This window comes from Etheostoma cragini, chromosome 6 (assembly GCF_013103735.1).
Source record: "Etheostoma cragini isolate CJK2018 chromosome 6, CSU_Ecrag_1.0, whole genome shotgun sequence".
Lineage (NCBI taxonomy): Eukaryota > Metazoa > Chordata > Actinopteri > Perciformes > Percidae > Etheostoma > Etheostoma cragini.
The window spans coordinates 27517280-27533392 of NC_048412.1; the positions used below are offsets into that span (position 1 = coordinate 27517280).

General features: G+C 40.1%; 2 protein-coding genes across 2 annotated transcripts in view; one reads left to right on the forward strand and one right to left on the reverse strand.

Moving 5' to 3' along the window:
• Nucleotides 1-4863, reverse strand: part of LOC117945929 (C-type lectin domain family 4 member G-like) — a 22981-nt gene extending 18118 nt beyond the window's left edge. The window contains exons 1-3 of the mRNA XM_034873674.1: nucleotides 4668-4863; nucleotides 2430-2504; nucleotides 1194-1316 (exon numbers count right to left, since the gene is read on the reverse strand). Of these exons, the coding sequence (XP_034729565.1) occupies nucleotides 1194-1316; nucleotides 2430-2504; nucleotides 4668-4734 (265 nt within the window). The 5' untranslated portion in view covers nucleotides 4735-4863. The remainder of the gene's footprint in view (nucleotides 1-1193; nucleotides 1317-2429; nucleotides 2505-4667) is intronic.
• A 1409-nt stretch (nucleotides 4864-6272) lies between these two features.
• Nucleotides 6273-15327, forward strand: nes (nestin). Its single transcript, XM_034873647.1, has 4 exons — nucleotides 6273-7201; nucleotides 8473-8597; nucleotides 10903-10970; nucleotides 11735-15327. The coding sequence occupies exons 1-4, from the start codon at nucleotides 6368-6370 to the stop codon at nucleotides 14566-14568; spliced, it is 3861 nt and encodes a 1286-aa protein (XP_034729538.1). The 5' UTR covers nucleotides 6273-6367; the 3' UTR covers nucleotides 14569-15327.
• The last annotated feature ends 786 nt before the right edge of the window (nucleotides 15328-16113 follow it).

The window sequence follows — 16113 nt, forward strand, 5'->3', positions numbered from 1 at the left end:
ACTTTCATCACTCTGATGACTTGCTGTAGCAACTGCAAAATAAAAATCAATTTTAATCACAGTGGTAAAGCAATGTTTACCTTTACATTTTGAAATCCTTCAAAAGCTATTTCCTGTCTGTCTCACTTTAGGTTTTCCAGCAATTTAAAGACGTCAAAGATCTGCCATTGCACAAAGAACACTGCAGTTTTAAATCAATACTACTGCTGCACAAAATGTGGACAGACCGACAAACAATGGGATTTGTTTGAAAAATAAAATACAGAATATCACTTGACTCATCTTTTCATTTCTTTACACATGTCCAAATCATTGTGGCTTCTAATAAACTAATCCAATTGTGATTCCTTCATTATGCTGCTCTGTGCATCCCAATGCACCTCTCCAATGCTGAATATGGAATACATGGTTACACAATGTTGAAAATAAAAGTTGCATCATCATCAACAACAACACTGTCTTTTGAATTACTTACTTCTGCATTGATCATTGTACCCAGAAAATAACTAATAAAAAAAGATTTAGAAATAGTACTCGTTAAGTCACTTAACCCCTTGTGTTGTCTTCCCGTCAAAATTGAAAATCAACACTTTTGTTGAGGCTTTTTTTTAAATCAATGATTTTAACATTTTCTTAAGTTTTTGTTGCATTTTACAACACTTTTGACGTTTTTTTCAATGTTTGTCACTTTTTGACGTTTTCAACGCTACGTAACACTAACTTATTAACTTTAGTTTTACAGTTATTTTTGGAATTCATGTTCAATAAACCTCATTTATAGAAAATTAAACCTAATGTTTGAGTTACAAAAGCAGAAATTAGGAATTATTTAGACCAAAATTAAAGGAATGGATGTTGATGGATAATCACAGACTGGAATATGTCAACTTTTACTCAATACTATTTAAAAAACACTTCGATTTGTTTTTTCAAATGCTATGAAATTGAATAAGACGCCCCAAAATTAATGAAAGTAGAGATTTGTACTTGCCAAAGAGCGTTGGGTGGAATCAATCATGTTATTTTGGGTAGTTAAAAAGAACATTGATATAGGAAAACAGGTCAGTTAGTCTGAGCTTCTAACTGTGGCAAATGCATTACACAAGACTTACAGATGAAAACTAATACTATTACTCTTTAAGGTTTGTGTCATGTGTGAGTTCATGCATGGACTGCCTGTTGTGTATTCTTACAGTAGACCACGCCTGCTATGATGACCGACAGCAGAATGACACAAAGGATTCCCAAACAACAGGCCAGCCGCTGATCCTGGAGACGTCTGTTTGCTTTCTTGTCTAGCAAGAAGTCTGCAGAGACTAAACAACATACATACAAATGAATATGATGAGTTCCGCAGTCTGAGTTAACCTAAGCGAGACGGTATATTTCAAAGTTAGTCTTTTTTGTAGAAAATCCCCTCTTTTTGTTGCTATTCCTGTACAAGACAACACTGGGAATACAGAGATAGTGTTGGTAGGCAGTATGTAAAGGACAGGTAAGATACCTGGTTGATTTGACTAACTCATACTGCTAAAGCCTGGTATCAGTTTCAGATGAATTTCATCACCCATATCTTGCATTGCAAGCAAATTAGGAATGGATCTCCTACTAACCTATATTTAGAGGAAGAACAGGAGGTTTCAAGATTGAGATGACATCTGACTCTTGCTGAAATATTGTGAACCTACAGTGCTACTCATGAGTATAGAAAGCCATGCTTAAGTTGGATAATAATAAAAAAAATCCTCTTTTGGAAATTTATCTTAAGTAAAAATCGGGAAAAATCCAACCTTTAAGGACACCAATTTTCTTTGTGAATGACTAATGTATCGTAAATAAGTAAATGTTAATTAAAATACAGGGGGTATAATATTAACCCCACTATGTTATTCAGATAAAGTTCCATTGGTGTTTGGAATTAAAATACCCCCCCCCAATATATCACATACCCTTTACCATACCTATAGATTGGCATGGTTTTATTTCAGTTAGCTTAATATTTGGTTTGAGTTGCGTTAAGAGACGATTTTATGGAAAGTTGACCATACCTAGAGATTGACATGGGCATCCGCATCCTAATGAAAAGCATCTCATGCCAATAAAGTATGAGTAGAAGTAGTAGTAGAAGTATCAATAGTTACAGTAATATTAATGTAGAAGAGTAACATTCATTGGACCTGAAGCACTCGTCCAGGATTAAAAAAAAGAGCTAACTCAAGAAGAGATTGGGTTTATTGACAGAACTCCTCCAGAGCAGATATACTCTCATAACCAGTTTCACAGGCTGAGCAGTTCCTCATGACTCATCAACTAGACCCATTTAATGGTAGTAAGGTAACTAAGGTAAGTCAACGGTAGTTGTTGTAGCAGTATTTGGAAGATCCCCATTTTAATACCTACATGCTGTGTACGTTTATTATACAACTTACCATTTGTGTCAGCAGTTGGTTGCTTTGTCTCACTTTGTGCCTTCACTTCATCGTACACAGTTTCCTCGTTTTTAGCTGAAAAGTGGGAGGACACAATGACTTGGTTAAATACTTTGCAGCCGTAAATTAACAAAAACATTTAGAAGTGTATTCCATTATTTGAAGTGCTGATGATTGGTTTTGTACAGATTCCTTTGCATCCCATCAGGTGATTACTTTTAAATCTTGTAATCACAAGATAAGCATACTGTTGGTGTAATGCTATATAATTTTAATGTATACTACAATCTTAGATTAGATTTTAGTATGTATTTGTATTATTAATTGTATCAGTGTAATCACTGTTTTTAACATTTTAAGTTTTTGTCAAATTTTTCAACACGTTTGTCACTTTTGTGACGTTTTCAACACTATGTAACACTAACTTAATAACTTTAGTTTTACAGTTACTTTGGGAATTTAGGTTCGATAAACCTAATTTATAGGAAATTAAACTTAATGTTTGAGTTAGAAATGCAGAAATTAGGAATTATTTAGACAAAAATTAAAGGAAAGTATGTTGATAAATAATCACAGACAAATTTGTCAACTTTTAATCAATACTATTTTGCCACCATTAATTAACAAAACACTTAAAGTGTATCTCATTATTTGAAATGCTGATGATTGGTTTTGTACAGATGCCTTTGCGTCCCATCAGGTGATTTTTTTAAAATCTTGTAATCCCAAGATAACTTGTGGCAACAAGTTTGTTATTTTAGCATTTTAATTTATATTACAGTCTTTGATTAGATTTTAGTATTTATTTGTATTATTAATTGTATCAGTGTAATTAATGTTTAACATTTTAACAATTTTTCAACACTTTTGGCGCTTTTTTGAATGTTTGTCACTTTTTTGACGTTCAACATTTTGTAACACTAACTTAATAACTTTAGTTTTACAGTTATTTTTGGAATTTAGGTTCGATAAACCTCCTTTTATAGGAAATTAAACTTAATGTTTGAGTTAGAAAAACAGAAATTAGGAATCTTTTTGACTAAAATTAAAGGAATTGATGTTTATGGATAATCACAGACTGGAATATGTCAACTTTTACTCAATACAATTTTGCAGCCATCAATTGTGATTGTCATCAACGTGTGAATATTAGAATCTTAGATTAGATTTTAGCATTTATTAGTATTATTAATTGTATTAGTGTTTTTTGTCAGCCTCCCCAGAGACTACAGATGCAAATTAAAGACGTCAGAAGAACAGACACTAAATTATGAAAAGAGCTCTAACAAAGTTAGATTTCCTATAGGGAACCCCTTGAGTCTCATCAGGTGATATTTTTTAATCTTGTACGCACAAGAAAACTTTATTTTTTAAAATGCCAAGTCATTAAAAGGTTTTTCTCACTCAGGGAATTTAAAGTGTCAAAGACAACCAAAGATGATGTACTGCAATTGTCCGATATCCAATCCAAGACAAAAGAGGAAGCTCTGCCTTTTAAAAGGGAAAGACTGTACAAATGACCACTTTGACACATTATCCTGACCAGTTTTAGGAAGCTGTGGTCTGGCTGGAATCTCCAGCGTGGGTTGTGTAATGTGAACGGCCATTACTCAACCACAGACAGTCATTTTTAATTGCAGGCTCAGTTGATAAAAAGGATTAAAATTGTATCAAACTTTCCTCAATGCAAGTCCTTCTTAACCCTTGTGACGCTTCCCGTCAACCACGAAACATTATTATAGCTTTTTCCGACATTTGTCAGTTTTCAATGTTGCGGGTGCTTTTTTAAAATGTTTTTTCCAAAGTTATTTGATATTTATAATGTTGACATTTTCAGCGCTTATTTCGAATGCCCATTTTTATGATAAAAATACTAAAAAACTGATTTACAGAATGTTGTTCATGTTTTAGACATCTAGGGTTTTCTTGGTTTGATCACACTTTATTTACCAAAAACCTACTCAAATAAGTCATAGGTTATATCAAATTAGAGAAAAACTAAAAAAAAATCGTATTAGACCGTAAAACCCAGATACCCTAATTACCCACCATTCCCTTAACTATAGCTGCACTAGAAACTGCATTCAATGCTGTTGGCTAATTAAACCCAAAAATATATATACACTTAAATACTATTATAGCAGATCCTAATACACTGTTGGACACAATTTTAAGAGATAATAGTATAGAAAACACAATGTTGATGCATTTTAATTTAAAAATAAATACTATACTTGCCTTCAGGTGGAGGATGTTGGTTACTTTTGAATACAACCGAAGCGTAGCTAACCTCCTCCTCTGCCATGGTTACAGTCGCTCTGTTGGGTTCTGCCTGACTTGCAGACAGAGAAGTACCACTCAAATTACTCCACCGTGCATCTTCCTTAGAGAACTGGTTGGTTCCTCTGTTGGGTGAAATGAGACTTCCACTCAATTCCTAGGATAATGCTTCCTGTAAAATGTGAAAGCAGGTCTGTGTCAAGCTAAATTGACATATGACCATAAAGAATCTGTCTTTTTTTTCAGTTGATTTTGTTGCATTTGTTGATGCCGCTGATTTGATCCAATTGTCTTTCATTACGTTTCCCATGAATCTTCATCTAATACTTCATTTTTCTGTGGCCGAACTTTACGCTCGGCAAGAGGATGTTCGAAACTTTGAGGTTGTGTCATTGTGGTTACTTTCTGTCAATTAGTTAGTTTCGTTTCCAGCAAGTTGGGTTAGTGTAAAAGAAAACTCAGGCAACGTCAACTCATTCAGAATGCTGTTGCTAATGTCCTAACAAAGACACACCATTCACACCCCCCATTTGTCAAGTTTCCGCAAAAAATAGAGTGTAAATCCCTAGTTTAGGATCAACATACATTGGACTGTCTTTTACCAAACCAAAACTTTCATGTTCTCTACTGTCTTTGACTAAACCTTAAGAACTTCCCAATTTTAATTTGTAATCTACACATCTCGGGGTCAGCCCAATTGTCCCACAGCCCTTTGTTCCCACATTAAGAATTTTCTTTAAATTAGGGCTAGGCTAACCCCTAACCCCAAATTGAGAGAAACAATCTGATGGAAATGAATGAAAAAGGAACCGTGGGAACAAAGGGCCTAATTTAGTAAAGAAATCTCAGAAATGTGGGAACATAGGCACACTCCCGACATGTCAACAAGGGCGTAACTTTGGGGGTGGGGGGGTTTAGATGGGTTATGGGGGTCCCGGGTGACAAAAACATCAATAGAATCAGAGAAACAAAAAAGAGAAACATCAAAGAGAGACCAAAACTTTGAACAAAAAAATAAAAAGCAACAAAAACTTTGAAAACACAGCAACACAGCAAAAACAGTGAAAAGGAACAAGACCTTTAACTTCATATTTTTTATTATTGGTACCATCGCTTTACTTAAAATAATACACATGTTTTGAAGTATTCATTAGGCTTCATGGGATCGTGGCAGTAAAAACATGAAAAGGAAATAAGAGTAGAGAGAAGAGAATGATGACATGCAACAAAGATCCCTGACTGGATCAAACTGTTTTTTTCTTGTGAACACATGCTCATGTTTCTATCTATTCATGTCTCTTTCAGAGGTTATTTCTTTGCTGGAAATGAGCCAGTGGTGAAAGAGTTAACCTAGGGAATGACATCATTGCCTCTCTGTGCCCTTTCCCATCTCCTCCAGCCCTCCATTCTTTCCTCTCTCCCTCCTTCCCTAATCTTCTCTGCCCTCCCTCTCCTCTGCTCTCAGTCTCCTCCCTTTCCTCCCCTCCTCCCCACCTCCTCTCCTGCCATGGGCCCGGCCCCTTCATATAGGAAGGAAAGTCTTGCTGGCGGTCACACAAGCAGAGCCTCACAGGAGCCTCACTCACACAGACAAATCATCATTGGTGTCCCTTTGAGTGAGGCCTCCGTTTGCCAAACTTCTAAGTCCTAAAAACAACATGGAGTTCCACAGCGTGCACCAAAACGTCCACCACAGCCACCTGGGCAAGGAGAAGCACCAGATGCTGGACCTGAACCGACGCCTGGGGTCCTATCTGAGCCGGGTCAAACTCCTGGAGGAGGAGAATGCGACGCTTGCAAAAGAGATCCAAGACCTGCAACGCAGCGACCATGGAGCCTCAACACGTAGGCAAGGCCTGGAGGAAGAGCTGCGCCGGGCGAGGCTGGAGGTGGATGCAGCCTGGAGGGACAGGGTCCACACGGAGATGGAGGTCCGCAGGGTGACCGAGGAGCTCCAAGCCCTGGACCTGCAGAGGCGGATGGAGGCTCAGGCTCGGGCGGAGGCCAAGAAGAAGATTGAGCAAAGCAAGAAGGAGCTGGAGGAGGAACAGAGGGCTCAGATCTGGCTGAGGGAGAGGGTCAATCAGCTGGAGGACGAGATGAGGCACCTCATTCAAACCCATCAGGAGGATGTTGCCCACTTGGAAGCCACCCAGTTGACCCAATCCAGAGCCACTATGCCCTCCACATCGGCTCAAAGGGGCAAGCAGACACCAAACCTCCAAGAGCTAGGACAGGAGTACTCGCAGAGGGCCAACAGGGCATGGCAGGAAGCAGCAGAGGCCCACCAGGGGCAGCTAGAGCGCCTGGAGAAGTCACTTAACCAGGCCAGGAGCCGTTTAACTCAAGCGAATCAGGAGAAGCGCGAGAGCCAGCTGAAGCTCCAAACCCTGGAGAAGGAGATGGCCTCAGCACAGGACGTGAGGCTGCACCTGGAGGAGACGGCAGCCCGACAGGGGGACAGATACAGCCAGGAGATCCAGCAACTCCAGGTAAGAGCAGAACCAACAATGTGTGGGAATAGTGCCAGAGGCCACCAAAATATGGGCTATTACGGCCAAAATATTCTCAAAATCAAGACAAATTTCTATTTATTTATATTTTATATAATAAGGTTTTATTTCTGTGTTTGTCTGTAATTACACCGTCATTTTGAGAGCTGCTAAACGGTGTTTCGTTGTTAAAATAAATGACAAAGATTGATTCTAAATGACGTGAATAGTACTGCATGTGGTCCAGATGTCCCACTGAAGGCTTTGAAAAGGAGCTTTTCTCCCTCAGTATGCTAATTCAATTTTCTGATGGAATGAAAACATCAGGGTCTGAAAGGGACTGGGGGACTCGCTATTTATAGGCCGGGGCTGTTGGGATTAGTTCTGGGTCAAAGCCAGGTCTGAGGGGTAAACCACACCAAATAAAACACTTCTAAAAAAAAGACAATGCTGCATTCTTCATGAATTATTTATCAAGTAATCTTGAAAGTATTGTTTCTGTTTAGGGATAAAATACAATTTAAGTTGTTTTAATTTTCACTTTTGATTGTTATTTTGCAGTTCAATAAAAAAGGAATAGGTTTCAGTCATTTGACTATTTATCAACGTTCCTTTTAATTCCCCAAAATAACATGATTGATTCCACACAACGCTCTTTGCCAAGTACAAATCTCTACTTTCATTAATATTGGGGTGTCTTATTCAATTTTACAGCATTTGAAAAAAAATTGAAGTAGTTTTGAAATAGTATTGAGTAAAAGTTGACATTTTCCAGTCTGTGGTTATCCATCAACATCCATTCCTTTCATTTTAGTGTAAATAATTCCTAATTTCTGCTTTTCTAACTCAAACATTAGGTACAATTTCCTATAAGTTAGTGTTATGTAGTGCCGAAAATGTCAAAAAAGGGACAAACACTGAAAAAAAGCATCAAAAGTGTTGAAAAAAGGGACAAAATCCTAAGGAAAAGTTAAAAAACATTGTCAAAGGTGTCAAAGGTCTAGATTTTCAAGGGTTAAAACCGATTCTGAGAAAATTGTTCTGTGAACTTAAAATCTTGAGTTGAGTATACTGTTATATATCTGTTTGTATTTAACAAACAAACTGAGTGACAAGTCAAACCTAGAGTGTTAACTTCAATCTCAGTAAAACCCTCAGAACATGACTCACACCATGAGTGTTTATTTATACCCAATGTACTTCACTATGAGAATGCATTCATACCTTTTTTTAACTGCTTCCTTTTCCGGCTCCACTTCCTGTTTTGGCAGGAGCACTTGGAGAGCCTGGAGGGGGAGAAAGAGGAGCTGGGCCAGCGGATCCATCATGTTGTTCTGGAGAACCGAGGCCTGCTGCAGCAGAAGACGTCTCTGGGCCTGGAGGTGGCGACGTACAGGTATTGCACCGTCGGCTGCAAGATAGTCCACATTGTAGCGCAGTTTTGACCGGTAGTGTATATGTGTGTAAAATGTTTTGGGCAGGTCAGGGGTTACTTGGCTTAAAAACAATTCAAAGGTGTTACATTATTGGAAAACGTTTGAGAAACCCTGTTCTAGAGGATCCATTATACATGATTTAGTCACAAAATGCTTGGCAGAAAGCCAAGGAGAGAGATATTAACCATCAACACGTACCTGATTATCCTTGCAGGGTTAAGGGGCCTATCCCATCATGCATTATCCCATCATGCATTATCCCAGCATGCACTTTATCCTTTCAATGGTATAGCGCAAAGTCCTTGAGCAAAGCAGTCACCATCTCTGCCCCTGCCCTTCTGCAATTATAATTACATGTGTCTATGTATTGAGTACAGAGCTAGAGATGTGACATGTTTAGCCTAGCTTAGCATAAAAACAGCACATTGGACACAGGACAACAGTTGTGTGGATAACTTTGTGTGGATAACTGCACCCATTAACCCCTCGAAAGCTCATTATTCGCATGTTGTGATGTACAAAACGGATGTCCAGCGGTCCCAGTGTCCCAGTTTGAGATGAGTCAGAGGGAGGACTCCAATGCAGGAGACCGGTCAGGAAGGTTGCCAGAAAGAAAAGCATGCTTTAATAAAACATAAAGCTGAATCCCAAAACAGGCAGGCAACAAAAGGAAATCCCGAAACACTTAAAAGACAAAACACAGGAAGAAACTACTGTATACTGGGAAAGTATCCTTTAAATCAGGAACAAAACGCAGACAATCCAACACTGGAAAAGGAAACAGGAAAACACCAAGGATGATATACACAGGGAAAGGAGGGTGGTGACGAGGAACAGGTGAAGCACATCAGGGCGGGGCAGACAATCACAAGGGCGGGAAAACACACAAAACAGGAAGTCAAACCAAACATACCAAACTGTTAAAATAAGGACATGAAACAAGAGGAGTGTCCCTTCAAAATAAAACAAGAAAGATTGAATTCAAGCTCATGAAACAAGGTGACTCAAGATAAAAAAATAAAAGGGTTAGCAGTGGTTTTGTGATACCTACTAGATTAAGAGAAATCCTGGACTCATCATAACTGAAGAAGAAATGTACAGCAAAATCACACATAGAGAAAAGGAACAGTTCACATGTCGCAGTTTCCATCTTTTAATCACATGGCATTTTAACATGGCCTTAAAATCATTTAATGGGACTGGGTTTTGCAAGTCATTCCAGGACCATGGAGCAAAGTAGGAGCTGGTTTTTTTTTGCCCAGCTCGGTAAAAACCCTTGGAACCTGGTGAGAGCGCCACCTGGTGGAACGGAGATGAAAACAGCTGGAACTTCGCTTGAGGAAAAATGATCTTTAGTTGCAGCCCTATTGGATACCTTCCAATGTATGCAAAGAGGAGTTGCAACTTCTGACAGTCAACAGCCAGCTGAGCCATCATCACAACATCAGCTCAGATTCAGAGAATGAGTTCATCTCATTCTAACGCTGCTCTGTAACACTTTTACAAACAAAGGGCCGTCCACAGCGAGTGCAGCCGTCTGGACCAAAGGTCAATTCATTGTAATTTGGACAGAGCAACGTATCCATTATGAAGCTCTATAGTGGTGTCTCCTTTCCCTCCCCCCACCTCCTCAAAATATTGACCATCACTCTTCAGGGAGAAGCTACAGATTCATGAGCTGTGGGAGTCTAGTATGACAACAGAGGAGAGAGGGAGGGGGTGGGGGGAATGGAGAGGACAAATTTCAATGTCATTCACTGCACATGAGACTGTTGTTATACCTTGATATGTTTCTTACATGATAAGGACACGCAAGAACAAAGATGCAACCACCAGACACAGCTAATTATATTATGTGTTGGAATGGAGGCGCTGTGGTCCACCGTCTAGAGACAGAGGTATTAGGACTGCATGGGCTGCTCCTAGCATCTGCTGTCATTATGTATGTTGGTAAGCTCTAGTGTCCTGTGTGTGTGTGTGTGTGTGTGTGTGTGAGGAAATGATGGCCAAGTTTGTGCAGATGGCTCCTCAATGACAGGCCCTTTTCTTCATTTCCTTAACAACAGACCTTCGTCCATTCCTGCAGCTCAAGAACAAAACTAAATGTTGCCCTTCGCTCTTCTTCCCACCCATCACTCTGTGTGCAGCCTCATGACGGCATTCAGCCATTTATAGCTCATCCAAATTGCAAACATCACAGTATTGTTGCATGTTGTGTGTAAGAACTCTGTTGTAACCTGTGTCTCTTGTTGTCTGTCTCTACAGAGCTTTGCTAGACAATGAAGGCCTTGGGGAAGAGATCCCTTTGTTAAATAAGCCAAGAACCATCACAGGTAATTAAAGTAAACAATATTAATTAGAGCTGCAAAGATCCATAAGTTGTCAGCTATTAAATTCACGGCCAACTATTCTGATAAGCCATTTATCAATTTATTTAAATTTTTTTTTGAAAATAAATATAAAAAAACCAGCTTCCGAAATATGAATATTTTCTAGTTTCACCATTTTCTGACATTTTATAGACCAAACAACTCAATAAATCAAGCAAATAGGCCGATTAATCACCATGTTGCAGAAATCCTCCTTTATGTCCACTGACTTTGTAAGCGTAGAGTTTCGTCCAGTCAACTAAAAGCCCCTCAGACTGGGGGACAGCAGTTTGTAATCACATTAGTCAAACTGGGTAGATGGGTTGGCGGGGGGGCTTGGCTAAGAGAGCTGAGGTAGGCACTTTGGGTCCTGTAATACAAGCCACCTAAGACAGTCCCCAAAGGTTATTGAGCCATATGGCTTTGCTTTCCAGTAACAGACAAAATTGAAAGGAAATGAAGATCAATATCTTCCCATTAGTGTCCAACCTCCATTGAGAACATATGTTTTAATAATGCTTCGGGGAGACTAGTTCTCCACAGTATCTATGTCACAAATACTAGTTAAAGCTGTGTGTCAAATATCTTAGTATACAGCATATGTGACAGAATTTTAGATATAGAAATACAATAGAAATTGGTTTCATCTCAAGAAAACATCAATGCATGTCATTATTATTACAGTAGCTTCATTGTGTATTCATGAGCTCTGCTCTCATCCTCCACAGATGCAGTTTTCAGCCCGTGGGGGGTTCAAAAGAATTACCAGACCCAGCTGTCCGCAAGCCACAAAACCACTTCCCTCTCATCTGTCCGTGGCAAATCAGGAAGAGGGCCAACAGTAATTACTACAACGCCAATGTGGAGTAGAAAACCAGTAGTAACTATCACTGAAACTCCAAAGAATTCCACAAAACCTACATATGAATATGCAACAAAGACAGCAACATGGGAACCCCCTTATCCCAAAATACTGCAGGATGGAGCCGTTGAAAATTTCAGACCACAAGAGGTTCATGAGAAAGTCACCTATGCTGAGCCTCTATCCCCTCCCGGTGAGCAGGAGGTTGGAACAACATCAGGGGACAAAGGAAATGAAGAGAACCAGAACAATGTTGGTGTGAAACCTCCTGAGGAAAGAAGCATCGTAGAGTCAGTCGTCGGTTACCAGGTTGAGTCTGGCCTCAGCAATGAGCCACCCTTGAATTATGAAGATAGTCAGCATCAGTTGACCACACCCTACCTTTCACCATACCACGTCAGAATGAGAGAGGAGCCCTGTGGTTTCTCAGATGACTCTGATAAGGATGTGCCTTTTGAAATACCTGCTGAAAAAGAAGAGCTGCATGCTCCAGTTGATGCATGGGTAGAGAAAGAGTGGCGAGGCAAAGAAGTAGGGCATGTGCAAGAGGAAACGTCAGACTCTGAAACTGAGGCAGTAATTGAACCAAATTTTGATTCAAGGACGAACAGTCCAGTGTCTGAATGTGAGCCTGAAGAAAGCTTGTTCAACAAAGTGGCAGACTTCAACCGAGAGGAAAACATCTTGAAGGAGGATGCGGTCGAGATGAGGCAAGAAAAAGGAAGTTTTATAGTAGGAACAAATGAGACGGACGATGAAGATAAGTTGTACCCGGATGGAGAAGAGATGGATACGTGGGATAGTGTAATAGAAAGGAGGGTTGATGTAAAGACAGATGAAGGCATAGAAAAGGATGAAGAAAAACGACAACACGCTGAACCAGAGGAAGACATATCAGCAAGAGAACAAGAGCATGGTGAGAAACAAACTAGGCAGGATGTGGTCACAGATGTAGAGCAACATGACAACGGGGCCTCTTCAATGACGGACACGCAAGAAGATGATGATGATGGACAGCATGCTGCGTTAGAACAAGGGCATGCACAGTTTCCTGACAACGGAGAAGATGATGAAGAGGAAGATTCTCAAAATGTTTCCGTGTCATGGAGAACCGAGCTGGAGAGCGACAGCTACGCTCAGGATAACACTCTCGCCGACCCTCGTCCACTGATTCGATACAAGAGCGACGAGACGGACGCCAACACTCAGGCGTCACACGTGGATGAGAGCGAGTCTAGCGAAGGGGAGCAGGAAAAGAAGACCGGAGAGATGGGAATGTGGAGCGAAGCCAAGTCAACGAGATTTGGAACTATGGAGGATCTGTGTGAAGAAGTTGAAGCAGAGGTATTGGACAATGAATATAATCTGGGATATACTCACATTGAAGACAGTGATGTTGTCCAAAATGTCAGCGATGGACATTCAGATGAAGAAACTGAAGAACCCCCAAAACCCATCGTACCCTCTAATGTGTACAATGATGAGTTGGAGACAGACAGACTTGTGGAACAGGAATTAGAAAACCTAGCCACAGACATCTACAGCGCTCACTTTGCACAGCAGCAGGTCAAAGAGATCAAGGAGATGAAACATATGTCTCCGGAGGAAATGACAGAGCAAGAAGAGGCTGGAATGTCTTCCTGTGAAGAGCCTGAAATGGGCGTAAACCACCAACTTGCATCTTCAACTACAGTAGATCAACATTTTGAGAACCAACATTTAAGTGATTTGTCAAGCATAGCACCTCGAGCAGATGCTCCGGCAGATGATGAAGTTCAGCATAAAGATCAAGAAGCTGAAGATGCTCAAGAGAAAAGAGAGGAAGAAGATCCACCCAATGTGTCCATGGTGACACACGCTGATGGAACAGAAGATCTCTATGGCTTTACGGACTTCACCGGCAGGTCTGACATGGAGGAAACTAACAACTCAAAGGATCCAAACTCTGTGTTGCAAGTCATGGCAGATGAGGAAAACCTGCAAGATGTGGCACCCACCACTAAGGTGAAAGAGGTTGCACCTGAAGAAGCAACCAGTGAATCTCAAGAACATCTTATTGAAGATAATGCAGACTGTCGAGAACTTCAAGATGTTTTAGAAAAAGCTGAATGGGAAGTCCTAGAGAACCCAAGTGAGGACTTTGGAGGAATCAGAGATCCGAATGTAGAATGTGATCATGCTCCTAAATCAGTTGAAAGTTATATCCACAATGATGGAGGCGCCGATGAGGTCATTACGACAGGTAAAGAGGAGCCCCTTGAGATTCCCCCCGACAGTGTACCTGATGAAAACGATATCTTTCTGGCGAAGGTATCAACAGAACAATTGAATATGAATGGCAAAGACAACGGCCTCCATAGTTTCTTCAGCTCTGGCTTAAAGAATGACTTCTGGTTGTCCTCCTTGGAGACAGGTGCCACTCATCAGCCAATTGAGGCCTGTAATGACGCAGCTGAGCAAACCAATCAGAATCTAGACTTTGCTGACAATGCGGTTTGGGGGGATTCTGAAAATGTAGTTAACTGGAACTCCAGGGGGGTTATTGACTCGTCAGAAGCCCAGCCTGTAAAGAAAGAGCAGGAGCAGATGCATTCGGAGGTGAAGCAGGTGTTTTGTAGAAATGTTGAGGGGGAGTCAGTCCATTCTGACGAGTCTGACGTTGAGGGTAAATCCTGGTCATCTGGGGAAGAACCGGTGTGAAAAGTAGTGAGTCAAATGGAGTTAAAGTATTAGATCTATTCAGTGTTAGTTAGAGAGACAAATATGTTTGCTGGATACTACATTTACTATAAAAACCAAAGTCGTGCCTTGGGGCGCACATCTGTGACGCAAACCACCAATGTGCCAATTCTACCGATAAAGACACCGAGCACTAGTCTTGTTTCCAGGGGTGGTTTCTCTCGGTCTTTGTTTTCTCAAAAAGCCCCAAATCCTATAAATCCTATACTTTGTGTCATTTCCCCTAAGTCTCTCCAACTGAAGAAAATAGGTTACAGTAGTGATGGTCGAAGGAAGCTTTGCGAAGCACTGTCTAGATGACTCGCTCTGTTGAAAGACAAAGGTTAAAGGCATGGCAATTCAGTTTGTTTCAACCAATGGCTCAACAGAGAGCAACATCTAAGATAAGATAAGATAAGATCTTTATTTGTCCCACAGTGGGGAAATTGCGGTTTGTAACAGCAAAGATAAGAGAAGCTAGATGGGTACAAGTAGAACACGTGTCTAACAAAGAAGTACTGTTCTTACAGTAAAATAAAAACAAAGTTACTGTACATTAAATAAGACTAAAATAGACTATACCTTATTCAGTCTCCTGCGGCATAAATAAATACTGGTGGTATAAAAGTATTGTAGAAGGACAATGCACATAAGTCAGATATAGCAAACTGTATCATACATTATATCTAGTATACATATTATATCTAGTGAGCTCAGATAACAAAGACAGTGGTTTGCGAAGCTTCATTGGACCATCACTAGGATGTAGATGCAATGTGCACCCCCCCCACGAAGGTTTCCGCCCATGCTTGTTTCTGACATACGTGTCTTACTCATTATAACTCACTCTTTTAGTCTTTGTGTGCATGTTATGGAAGAAGGTGTATGCATGAAGGAACTGCATGAAGACCAAACAAAGAATGTCCTTTGAAAGTCAGAGTTTATTGATTACTGGCTAATCGGATTTTACCGACTGATTGAAATCAATGGGAGCAGAAGGGTAGGATTCCTTGTAGAGCTCCTGTTTCCCAGTGTAATCAGACAGACAGCTGCTGTGGTTTGTCTGCTGGGGAGTGGTGTTATTTTACTGGACTTATCTTTGCATGTTTTACGCGTGTAGAATGAATGGGTTTGGTGTGCTATACAAAAGAGGTTAGATAAGCAGACTGTTAGGGTTGGATCTGGTTGGTCTGGATTCTTGTTTCCATCTATAAAGTTTTTACTGCGGTACATTTACAGTCCAAAAATAAACAGTAGATTCATGATATGCCCGAGTCTTTTTGTTTGAATATTTCTGCATGCACAGTGCACCACCCACACTGACATTACCAAAGTGGATACGCATTAGCAAATGCATTTCATTTGATTTCCGCCTGTTTATGACCGATATATTTTGAAGAGTTTACATTTCTGTGGAATTATGAGCATCTTATTAGCATTGCTTTAGCAAATTTTGGCAACTCAGTGAGAACCTTTATCATTTTCTTGTCTATCTGCCTACTGGAATTGTCCAGGAATTTAATTTCA